Below are 13,039 nucleotides of genomic sequence, written 5' to 3'. Positions count from 1 at the left end.
TGTGGAGCCACACAGTGTGAGCATGACGAGAGGCTGAGGAGGACTCTGTTACGCCTGAAGGAGGCGGGCGTCACACTTAATGAAAAGTGTGAGTTCTCAAAGAGCATGATAAAGTTCCTGGGACAGATTATTGACTCATCAGGGGTCGGTGCAGATCCTGACAAAGTGAGCGCTGTAAAAGCTATGAAGGAGCCGGGCAACATCAGTGAGGTGAGCCGTTTCCTAGGGATGACAAACCACCTTGGTAAATTTCTGCCTGACCTGGAGGACAAGACACGACTTCTCAGAGACCTGCTGAGGGAGTCCAACATGTGGGTCTGGGGACCACAACAGCAGCAGGCATTTGATAGCATAAAAGCGGACTTGACTTGACGGCCCCAGGGCTGGAATTATATGACCCAAATGCTGAAACACTTGTCTCATTTGGGTTGGGCGGTGTACTACTCCAAAAGCAAGCAGACGCTAGTTGGAAACCAGTAGCGTATGCTTCGAGAGCCCTCAGCAGCACCAAACAGTGGTACGCCCAGATTGAGAAAGAGGTGCTTGCCTCAACATGGGCCTGTGAGAGGTTTGCAGAGTTCCTCATAGGAAAACAGTTTCATATTGAAACGGACCACAAGCCCCTAGTTCGCCTGCTGGGGGACAAGAGCCTAGATGTGCTCCCGCCACGCATTCAGCGTCTTCGGATGGGACTGATGAGGTTTTCCTATACTTCCTATCTCTCATGTGGCTGGCAAGAACATTGCAACCGCAGACGTGCTCTCCCGGACCCCTGTCAGCACCATGTCGGACGGGTTGCAAGAGGAGGAGGTCAACTTGTATGTTGCTTCTGAAATTGCGAGCCTTCCTGCTACTGAGATGAGGCTAATAGAGATTCAAGACCATCAAGACAATGATGCCATTCTTCTACAGCTGAAAAAGTTCTGCCTGGAGGGGTGGCCTGACTGGTTTTCTATTGACAGAACATTGCAGCCCTATCTGACATTTTCCGGTGAGCTCACGGTTCAGAAGGGACTGCTGCTGTATGGTTGCAGGATTGTGATTCCAGCGTCACTTAGCTGTCCAAGCTTCAGGAGGGCCACCTGGGAATTGCTAAATGCAGGGACCGGGCAAAACAGTTGGTGTGGTGCCCGGGTTTCAGCAAAGATCTGGCTAGGACAATCGGGGACTGTGATGTGTGTTCCAGGGTGAGGACGACTCTCAGGGAAACAATGATGTCTATTGAGTTCCCGTTGAGGCCCAGGGCTATGGTTGGGGCTGATCTATTCCAGATAAATAATAAATGTTATCTGGTCATTGTGGACTATTACTCGAGGTACTTCGAAGTGGCCAGGCTGATGTCTACTACATCGGAGGCTGTGCTTGAGCACTTCAAGTCTATCTTTGCTCGTCATGGAATTCTTGAAGAAGTGCGCTCCGACAACGGGCCAGTTTGCTTCTGTGGTCTTCAACATGTTTGCATAGGAATGGGGGTTCAAACATGTGACGTCCAGCCCACGTTTTCCACGGGGCAACGGGGAGGTCTGAGCGTGCGGTGAGGACCATTAAGGGTCTTCTAAAAAAATCTGAAGACGCTTACCTTGCGCTCATGGCCTACCGTGCTATCCCCTAGTGAATGGCTACAGTCCTACAGAACTCCTCTTGGGGAGGAGAATAAGAACATCTGTTCCTGTGATATCATCTCAGCTCAGTCCCAGATCTGCTTACATGGAACGGTTGAAGACTATGGAACAGAGGTACAGACAGATGCAGCGTCAAAATTATGATCGCAGACACCGAGCACGTGACATGCCGCATCTCCAACCGGGAAATCAGGTGTGGGTCAGAGACACGCAAGAACGTGGAACTGTTGTGTCTACTGCGAGCACGCCGAGGTCCGAGGACCACCGGGGAAGCCAAGACATCAAAAGACTTGCCGGAGGCCCAGGTAAACGCTGATCCACAGGGGGTGAGTACACCTGCCACACCTGACGCTTTTGGTGCAAGCAGTCAACAGAATCCAGTATGTGAGAAGCGTTATCCCACAAGAGTGAGGACGGCTCCTGCATACTTGAAATACTTTGTTTGTCTACCCCATCCCTCATAGAAGATATAGTTATGAGCAATTGACTCTTTTTGTTGTCTTATTATACACACGCTGAATGGTGTTCCTCAGCTAATTGATAGAATACTGTTTTAAGTTTGGTTACTGGCACTGTATGATATCTATCCCTATGCGCGTGCATGCACCTTCCCGAGAAAGATTCCTTCTTCAGAAAGGGGATGTAGTATTAGGTCACATGTGTAGGTAGGAACTTTTAATAGGGACCTTTTGTACATGGGGCAAATAAAGTATTGCGCAATAATACTCCAGCGTATGTGTTGTTCCTCCTGACGCCTCCTGCAAACGTAATTCGGCCCGATTCCTGAACTAAAAAGACATGGGTCATTGTTCTGTTGAAAGGTGAACCTTCGGCCCAGTCTGAGGTCCTGAGCACTCTGGAAGAGGTTTTCCTCCATGATATCTGTGTATTTGGCTACATTCATCTTTCCTTCAATTGCAACCAGTGGTCCTGTCCCTGCAGCTGAAAAACACCCCCACAACATCATGCTACCACCACCATGTTTCACTGTAGGGATTGTATTGAGCAAGTGATGAGCAGTTCCTGGTTTTCTCCACACATACCGCTTAGAATTAAATCAGCAGAAATCCTCCATTCTTAGTATCCTTTCAAATTTTGGCCCATTTTTGGCTTTTTTTTAGTGTTCCTATTTTATCAAAGTAGTTTTTAAATCTGATGTACTTCATTTTCCCCAATTTCTAATTCCAATGTGTCAGTGTCCCAACGTGCCAGTACCCCAACGTGGCCAAGACTGCGAGGGCCCTTTATAGTTGCTGGTAGCTCTAGTATTATACAATACAACTTTATTTATATAGCTCATTTCATAACAGCTACAGCTGTAACAAAGCACTTTACATGAACAAAATAGCAAAATTACAACAACAAAGACAGTGAAAGCAATACATTAAAACACAAATTATTATATACAGTAGAAGAATGCAAGAATTACTTTATAGATCTCAATCTTTGCACGTTTTCAACAATTATCTTCAAAGATTTATTGAGAAACATATCTTTGATTTCATTTTACAGGAACTTTAATAAATAAAATCATCATTTGGAAACGTATATTTACGTGGGCTGTCTTTGAAGGATACTGAATTGGCTTGATCTGAAACATTTAAGTGTGATAAATATGCAAAAAAAAAAAAAAAAATCAGAACTCAGGATGGGGTAAATTGCATTTCACCGCACTGTATATCATTATTACTAAAACAATTGGTTAAACGGCAGGTTACAGTTTTCACCTTTTGACTGCAGAACTTAACAGAGATGCCTGAAGTTCGGGACCTTTCTGAGGCTTTGCCAGAGATGCCCATGGACCCAATCACTGGAGTTGGTGTTGTAGCCTCGAGGAGCAGAGCACCAACTGGTTATGATGTTGTAAGATCATTTACTTTTCATTGTTGTTTTGTATCCTAATGTAATTGTCGTGATTAAACATAAGTATTCTTGTTTATCCAGCTCATATAGTGCAGAGTTCTATGGAGTATCTCCCGTTACACTCCCGAGACGCATATGATTGCCGGTTTTAACCATTGCATTCCAGGGTTTCCCACACCATGTTAATACTTGGGCGGTGCGCCCAAGTAAACAGACGGCCACCCAAGAAGATTTTAAGAGAATTTAATAAAAATATTTATAAGAAAAAAAAAAAAAGGGTCACGACCATAGATACCGCAGGTAACGTTAATTCGCCGTCACTCAAGCCTGGTTTATACGTGTAGCAAAAATGTGACAAGTTGGCCAATTCGTCGCGCTCGCGGAGCGCTCCACACCTACACAGCCGCTTTGCCGGTAGTTTTGATTCGCAGCTTTGGGGTACACCCGTTTGCTGCCAAATAATATTCAGCTATTCAACTGAACAAGACACCCTCTCATGACCCCATCCCGCTGCACGGCTTTTTTTTTTTCTCGCTTCACGGATTTAAACTAGCGTTGTTCCGATAACGATAATGGTAGCGGGTGGTATCCCGATACCGCATTAAAACGCTGGTATCGGATCGGCCGGTACTAACAAAACGCTGATGCCGGTTATTGATACTGGTACCATTATTTGAACGCAGCGCGCATATTTGAGAGCCACATGCGGAAGGAAAATACGAGGAGAAGCCTTATCCATTAAAAGCGTTATTGTTCATCGGTCTACTTATGTATAGTTTGGTGAAAAAGGTCGCTATAAGGACATATATCGCCACATTGGAGGCAGTTTCTTGGGGGGACTTTGATGCTGTCAAGAGCCTACAATTACTTTGGGGGCATGTCAGCTGGATCTTTGTCTCCTAGCAAAGTATGTTGCTTTTGTTTGACACAGTACATCGATCACTAGTTTAATGGTACAAAACGTCTTTCATGAAATGGTTTGTGTCCAGATAAACTTGTCTTTATGATCCGTCGAAGGTTTTCAAGCTCGCCCTAGCTTGCTAACTGCCAACAAAGAGACGAATTTGTCTACAACACATCGCTCAGCAAAATGTTCTATAATGTTCCATCAACGTATATGAAATTAGTATACCTATATAATTAACAGATTAATGTTGAACAGCAGTGCAAAGTAAATCTTGAATGAAAAGTAAAAAGAAAACAATAACGTTGGTCACGTTGAGGATTTGACAGACATTGTGCGCCCCTCTGGCAGCATACAAATGTGACGTCACGCATTGGGGGGTTGGTTAGAATCACTGAATATATTTTAGAAGTACAAATGCTGCACCTTGCTTTATTACAAATGTACATTCATGTGAATACAGTATGTATCCATGTCTCACTCTCACAAGCACAAAGAGCTATGAAAATAGGCTGTTTATTCAACATATGTATTTTGTGTGTCTATGTTACTACAGATACTTCGCAAGTGATGATTTGAATATGAATAATTTTACATCCAAGTGAGTGCAATTCTTGAGAATTATAAAACAAATTGTGCTTATTTTTAAAAAAATTTTAAACGGAGAGGTATCGGTACAGTATCGGCATCGGCCGATACTGCACAGCCAGGTAGCGGAATCGGTATCGGGGCCAAAAAGTGGTATCGGAACAGCACAAATTTAAACCCTTCGCAAAATTATCATCTGTCCCCCTTGTTAGCTCAGGCGGCTACGCGTCGCAAACCAGGCAAGAGGGAAACGAAGCAACAGGACTGACTCCAACCAAACAAGCACGTCGTGTGTGAAGTGAAGTTGAGCCAGCCAATCACCTGCAGCACCGCAGAACCACTGAACCAACCCAATCACGTTTCACCGGCACAGTTTTGTACGACACGAAGCTAAAAGATGAACGTTTGTTTTTCGCTGTCCCCATCCATTTTTTTCTCTTACGATCCAATGACAGCCTTATTTTATTAATATTATTTAATTATTTGAATACAAAATAAGTTAAACAAATGTGGTGTGACTGAGTAATGTGGTAACAATTTTTACTCCGAAAATTCACTAGAATGCTCGTTATGAAGTGTAAAATAAATAAATAAATAAAAAATTGTCAACCCCCCTGGCCAGCGTCCACCTGCCCAGGTAGATTTCAAATCTGTGGGAACCACTGCATTCACACCATTTTAATCAATGGACTACTATGTTGATTCTAGGTTTCAACAACAACTGATGGTCTGGATGCTGATCTGTGGAAAGATGGAATTTTCAAGTCCAAGGTGACCCGGTACCTGTGCTTCACCAGGGTATTCTCAAAAGAAAATGTAAATTAAATAATCCTGCTATCTGTGCATGAAACTCATCGATGATCAGGGGTGCACATAAAAATTGAGTATGGTTCTCACATGAGCAGCAGAGGTTGTTGTTTGGTGCTCATTCTTTTCCCGACCCACCGAGCTCATGGATGAACTTAAAGACTTATTGCACATCTGGGGAAGGTTTATTGTTAATGTGTAGATATGTAATGAACTGAATACACTTTTTTCAGTTGTTTTGTTTTTTTTGTTTTCAGTTATTTCCTAATTACAACAACATACCAGGGCTACACAATGGCAGCTTATGAAATCAATATAATTTACTGTTTTATAAAAAGACATTAAAATAACATTTAAGTCAGTTGAATTGCATGGCCCGTTAATTAATTAATAACTACCGTATTTTCATGACCATAAGGAACACTTAAGTCTTAAATTTTCTCCAAAATGGACGGGGCACCTTGTAATGCGGGCCACCTTTTGTGTGCACCGAGTTGCAAAATCTGTAAATTTTGTTGTGTAACTTTGATGAGTGCTCCGCTTGACTGACTGGGAGCATTTCCTGCCAACACGCTGCTTACTGTATATCGAGAAAAGGCGGATGTGAGTGAAGGCAGCATGCGGGCGTGAAACGGGGAAGGGTGGGTGTGAAAGATGACGCCTAAGACATTTGGTATATAGTGCCAGTATGTGTATTGTGCAAAACAACATCGAAAATGGCACCCACGATGAGACACGCTTACGAAACACAGTTTAAACTGTGCCAACTATCAGTTACGCGGAGGAACATGGGAATCCAGCAGCCGCGAAGGACTTCAAGATCAACGTATCCTTGGTTCACAAGTGGAGAAAGCAGGAAAACGAGCTTCGCCAAGTCATGAAGACGAAGTTGAGTTTCTGCGGAAACAAGACGAGGTGGCCCGATTTGGAAGACCAACTTGAGCAATGGATTCTTGATCAAAGAACTGCCGGGAGAAGCGTCTCTACAGTCACCATTTGACTGAGGTCAATAACACTTGCAAAACAATTGAAAATGAAACATTTTCAAGGAGGTCCGTCTTGGTGCTTTTGTTTTATGAAACAGCGCCATCTATCTATCCGGGCAAGGACTACCATGGTGCAGCAATTTCCGGCGGATTACAAGAAAAAGCTGGCCATCTTCCACTCCTACTACAGTAAAAATATTGCCGCCAAACGCATCCAGCTCTATCTCATCACCAACATGGACGAGGCGTCGCTCACTTTCGACATCCCGATGAACCACACTATGGAGAAGAACGGTACGATTCAGCACGGTATCGATACGCACAACAGGGCGTGAGAAGTCAGGTTTTCTGTAGTGCTTGGTTGCTATGGTATTGGACAGAAACTGCCACCTATGGTGATTTTTAAGTGGGAGACACTACCCAAAGAAAAGTTTCCCCCCGGAGACATCGTCAAGGCCAATCAAAGGGGCTGGATTGACAAGGAGAAAATGAGAAGAGTGGCTGAGAGAGGTGTACAGAAAGAGACCGGATGTTTTTTTTCCCACACGTCACCAACGCTGCTGATCTGTGACTCCAGCTGCTGTGAAAAACCAAGTGCAGCAAATGAACTTGGAACTTGCCATCATTCCGCGAGGCTTGAGGAAGGAACTCCAACCGTTGGACATCGGTGTAAACAGGGCGTTCAAAGTGAAGTTGCGAGCGGCGTGGGAGTGATGGATGACAGACGGCGAACACAGCTTTACTAAGACTTGGAGGCAAAGCTGGGCGAGTTACGCCACAGTTTGTGAAGCAGGCGCCGGCAACCCGCGGCTCTCGAGCCGCATGCGGCTGTTTCATCCTGATCTGCGTGGCTTGGGAAAATTAATTGTAAGTGTCCGATTGAAGTGTATTGTAACGTCTTCTAAAGACACAATGTCAGACCTGACTTAGTTATCTCCCATTTTATTATTCCACAACACAGCTGCCTTTTTATTATTTCAACGATGGTGCAACAACAGTTCCGTCATAAGTACACACGGATCTCTTAGTTCTTCTCGCTGTCCGCTCATTCCTCTCTCACTCACACACCCCTCCAATCCAGCTCGTTGCATGATGCATTCAGGAACTTCGGAAACAAGACAACTCAGCAAAACACAACCGTCACCACAATACAGACAACAGTTACAATATGTTATTTGTCTCAAAAACGTGCATCATGTCTTCTTATTAAGTCAAAATTTTTAACTTCTTTCTTCAGACCTTGTGCAATTTCGGTTATCAGCATTCGCCTTCTTCATAGACGTTTGACAACCCTTGACATCCTGTCAGCAGGCAGCCGGCATGCTCAGAAAGCCCTGTGAGACTAAAACTGCACAATATCTGAACAAAGTATTTTATTTTTCATTTGTTTGATTGCAGTTGTAAATTGTAACATTATTGGGACATCGAAATGTTAAAATTATATAGTTCGGCTGCTGTTAAAAATCTCTAAAGTCCAAATATGCTCAAATTCATTTTTTATCATAAATCAATTGTAATGGTCCCCGCTTACTTCGTCTGTAATTTTTATGCAAATCTAGCCAATTTAAAGCGGCGAAAACAGAAAATACTCAAATAAAGCACGATTTCACGGCCAAGGTGTGTGCAACATAATGACGTGTTCTCGGACTGCTGAATGCAGCCATTTTTTTTTTGCAGGACAATACAATACAATTTTATTTAGATTTTATTTATACAGCTAGATCTGAAATACAGCACTTTACATACAATACAATAAAAAGGTCATAATACAACAAGTGGAATTAATAAATTAACATAAAACACTATATACAATAGACACAGGAAAAGAGCCGAAAATGTCAGGTCTGATCAAAAGCCAGAGAATAGAAATGTGTCTTCAACCGGGTTTTAAAAATGGACAGAGAGGGGGGTTGCCTAACATCCAATGGGAGGTCATTCCAAAGGGAAGGATCAGTGGCCGAAAAAGCTCGATCCCCTCTGAGGCTCCGTTTGGTCCTCGACACCTCAAGCAGCGCCTGGTCCGCAGACCGGAGGCTGCGGGAAGATGCGTAGGAGTAGAGGAGCGCAGAGAGGTACGCCGGGGGCCATTTAATGATTTATAGACAAATAGGACAATCTTAAATTGAACCCTAAAATGCACCTGGGAGCCAGTGAAGGGAGGCCAGAATCGGTGTTATGTGCTCCATCTTCCGAGCTCCAGTTAGTAGGCGGCCAGCAGCATTTTGGAACAACGGGAGACGTTTGAGAGAGGACTGGTTGACTCCAAAATAAAGTGCATTACAGTAATCTAGCTGAGATGTAACAAAGGCATGGATGACTGTTTGTAAGTGCTGCTGGGAAAGAAGGTGCTTTACCTTAGCCAGCTGTCTAAGGTGAAAGAAGCTGGACTTTACAACAGCGCTGATTTGCTGGTCTAATTTAAGGTCACTGTCCATTTTAAAACCCAAGTTTGAGACTGTTGGCTTTAGATATGAAGCCAGGGGGCCCCGAGTCAACAAATCGGAATAATGTCTTCAGCAAGGTAATAAGTCACTGCCTCAGTTACTTCTTTACACTGCTTGCTTGTTTTTTCAAGGAGTTCCCTTGTTAAATGACTGTGCTACCGTGGGTTGTGTCTTGGAGCTAGCGGCTGCCTCTGGCTACCATGTGTGTGATGTCCGTTTGCTTTGGCTGTCGGCGTAGTTTTTTGGGTGCTGTCTCCGCAAGTGATTAAACAGGTTTGTCATGTTTCCATCTGACGTCCGAACCGAGTCTCTGCAAACTTTGCAAATAACTGGTTTGCGCTTTCTCAGAGGAAACTCCAAACCAAATCGACACTCTGGATGTGGAGTTTCTTTTCGGGACCAACTCCGCTTCATGGTGACTTTTTGCTATAGATTCCCGCGATACAAACAAACAGGGAGGCGGGGAGTGTCACGTACGGTGCAGTGTGCGTGTTGTGATTGGTTGGTTGGGTCTGCGTCAGCGGCGTTGAGTCGCCATAGAGCTAAACTGTATAGAATGTGCCTTGTAGACGATCAAACGATCTTTTGGCTTTATGAGATCGTCAACACGTTAAAGACCTTAATGATCTAATATCGTCATATCGCCCACCCCTTGTTTTATTTCCTGGATCACTCATGGCTTTAAACCTGAAAATAGGTGTTTTGTGAAGGCATTGTAGCCAAAATTAAGATGTATTGCATTGTATTGGGCAGGTGTGTTTGCTGGTGTGACGTTTCAAAGGCTGGGGGGCACAATGAGCGTGGACTTTGAAGTACTTGGATGTCGCCGGCTTGGTTTTTATACTTTTAATCAATTCGAGCGTCAAATTACAGATTTAATGTATTTTGTAGGTATGTGGATGTGAGTGTGCTGTAAGGCATTATACAACTTGAACGAAGCGGTGCCTGGGAACTAAAACAAGCTGATGTTTTTTGGATGTTAATGTCAATAAGATTTTGCGGCTCCCAGTGCTTTCTTTTCCGTGGAAACCGGGTCGAAATGGCTCTTTTGAGTGTGAAAGGTTGGGCTAAAGCGTCTGCTTGGACTGTTGTTTGAGCTTTCGCAAAAGTTGCCATCAACTCTGAGAGCCGCACTGCAACGAGACTGACTGACAATGATGAGAGGCAACCTGGCCTGTTTGATGGAGAGCTTGCCCAGCTGTTCATTTTGGATACAGAAGGTGAGGACTTTGATGGGTTTGTGGATGAGGATCGATCAAAAAGTAATGTGTACATTGTTAAATACTTAAAGTACAACTGAACTCAGCTTGGCTCCCGCTGCCTTTTTAAAAACCTACGTTAGCATTCATGCTAGCGTATGCTTTAAGCTAGCGTATGTTTTACCATAAGTGCGCAGAATAATACGGTGCACCATATGTACTTTATGTGTTAAACACAGTAATAGCACCCATAACTGAGACTGCACCTTTTGGTCTGAAAATACGGTAATTGTCCACCTCTGACTTGCATTATGGGACCTTGTGATCAGCTAGCTTGCTTTGCACAGTTCTCAAGTGCTGCTGCCACAGTGCTGTCCACTTTTTTTTTTTTTTTTTTTGCACCACAAACTACTTTTGCATAAGGACATATTTTCACGGGCCGTCAAAGCTGCGGTGCAACAACAAAGATAACAGTCTTAACGCTCCTGTGACTCGTTCGGCCACCATCTACCCACAAATGTAGTCATTAGAGGGGAACCAACTTAGTCAAGCCAGTAGCCACAATGGTTCATTGCCTATTATACAATGCACCGTGAGGGTCAACTTCAAAATAAAAGCGGAGCAACTAATACTGTACAACATGGATATTAGTGCCTCACTTAGCTTTTATTTTGAGGTTGGCCAGTGGAAACAGTGGTTGTGGCAACTGAATTCCCTTCAGATTGAGGCTGACCTGACCTATTAGTTTGCAAAAGCACGGTGAAAGACTTGAACTGGAGCGCAATAATCAATTTCCAGTCTTCATGCGCACCGCTTATGTGCACCCCTATCTATGATGAACCTATTGATGACCCTAATTTATTGTATAGGATCTCACAAATAGAAAGTTATTTTGTTTTATTTTTTGTGGTGTCAATGACAATTATTTACTAATTATCTCATAATATCAACAAATACAGAACAATATCAATATATATACACTACTTATTACAGTGTTGGTTATCCGATCAGTTAATTTACATACTGTTGGTGTGTTTTACTGCATGCACTAAAGAACCCATATGGACAAAATAGTTGGTATCCCTTTATTAATGAAAGAAGAACCCATAGTGGTCACAGAAATAACTAGAATCTGACAAAAGGAATAGTAAATGATAAATATTTAGTGAAAATTAACCAATGTTTGTGTGTAGTGAGACACAAGACAGTGTGCCTTCAAGCATGCCTGTATTTCCTCATTCTGACTTCACGTTCACCGGCCCTCTTTCCTGTTGCTGCGGCATACCATTACAAGAGGTGGAGGGCAATACCACAATCCCTAACAGATACTTCAATTTCCCATTGGCCGCGACCGAGGTTTACAGCTTCAGGGTCCTAAAAGGAGACGTACCAGCTGGACATGGAGCATGGAGGCTCCCAATGCGCAGTGAGATTTCCATGTGGTTCGTCATTTTCTGTCATTGGTTGAATAAAAAAAAGTTGGTATCGGTGACTACCCAAGCGTTGAATACTCGTGCTGGTATCGGTCTGAAAAAAAAAAATGGTATCAAGCATCCGTAATATTTCTGTTGACATACAATTCAAAAGCAATATCTGATTTTCATTTAGTTTTCATTATTACTATTATTAGTATTATTATTATTTTTGTCAGATTCGATTTATGTCTATAACCACCGGATTATTCTTTCATTAACAGGTGGTTAGTGTCTTACTGTAAATTGATTTAAGATGTGTTCTTTATCACCTAATATCTGCCTTTCTCTCACTTTTCTTTTCCACCTACAATTCCTTTCCTCGTCTTACAGAGCCATTTAGGAAATGTTCTTGTTGACATGAAGCTGATCGATATAAAGGACACCCTGCCTGTGGGCTTTATTCCCATCCAGGAGACTGTTGACACTCGTAAGTCGCCACCTCAAGTAGTGAGTAACTTGCACTGACTGGACAGATCTATACAGTGTGTCCGGAAAGTATCATTAGTGCTTCACTTTTTTCACATTTGATGTGAAAGCCTCATTCTCAAAAAGTATGAAAATATTTTCCTCAAAATTATACACACAACCCCATGTAACGACAATGTGAATTAAGTGTTTTTGAGATTTATGCGACTGCATTAAAATAAAAAAACTAAGAAATCACATATACATAAGTTTTCACAGCCTTTGCCATGAATCTCAACATTTTTTTAGAAAATCCCCGCTGCCCCGTCAGGAAAAAAAAGTATCCACAGTAGAATTCCTACAGCCTGGTTCTTGCAATGTTTGCAGGTGACGTCCAAATGAAATTCTGATGCACTAAACGTCTTTTGAGTATCAAATACAACAAATATGGAGTACAAAACTATGGTCCAGTACAAACAGCAGCGCTGGGTCTTGTCTCGGTCTCCCGTAGTATCAGGAATACGATTTAGGTTTAACTCGCCGGTAGGGGTGGGTGATATGGGGAAAAAAAACAACTCTCTTTTTTCAAATAACACGATAACGATAATTTGACGATATTCTACAAAAAATATTTTCAATCTGCACTTGCTTCTCAGACGAATTGTGGATAGACAGCGTTTGTGAACATCTCTTTTTAATTGCTAAATACAGCTTCTGCAAAACAATGATATTCTACGAGACTATTT

The 13,039-nt window shown here is 42.8% G+C and overlaps 1 protein-coding gene across 5 annotated transcripts in view; it reads left to right on the top strand.

The window, feature by feature from the left end:
- mvb12ba (multivesicular body subunit 12Ba) overlaps positions 1 to 13,039 on the top strand; it is a 68,793-nt gene that overhangs the window by 8,492 nt on the left and 47,262 nt on the right. For 2 of the 5 annotated variants that reach the window (XM_086053281.1, XM_086053277.1), the window contains exons 2-4: positions 3,363 to 3,485; positions 5,686 to 5,793; positions 12,219 to 12,315. In XM_086053281.1, coding sequence (XP_085909407.1) covers positions 3,375 to 3,485; positions 5,686 to 5,793; positions 12,219 to 12,315 — 316 coding nt within the window. In that variant the 5' untranslated portion in view covers positions 3,363 to 3,374. Of the gene's footprint in view, positions 1 to 3,362; positions 3,486 to 5,685; positions 5,794 to 9,827; positions 10,435 to 12,218; positions 12,316 to 13,039 lie in introns of those variants that run through there. The other 3 variants (XM_086053278.1, XM_086053280.1, XM_086053282.1) reach the window with 3 other exon arrangements.

Source organism: Filicampus tigris, chromosome 15, assembly GCF_054856515.1.
Source record: "Filicampus tigris isolate MCC_2025a chromosome 15, RoL_Ftig_1.0, whole genome shotgun sequence".
Taxonomy (NCBI): Eukaryota; Metazoa; Chordata; class Actinopteri; order Syngnathiformes; family Syngnathidae; genus Filicampus; species Filicampus tigris.
The sequence above is the reverse complement of the archived record's forward strand: the minus strand, read 5'-3'. Positions and strand labels throughout refer to the sequence as shown.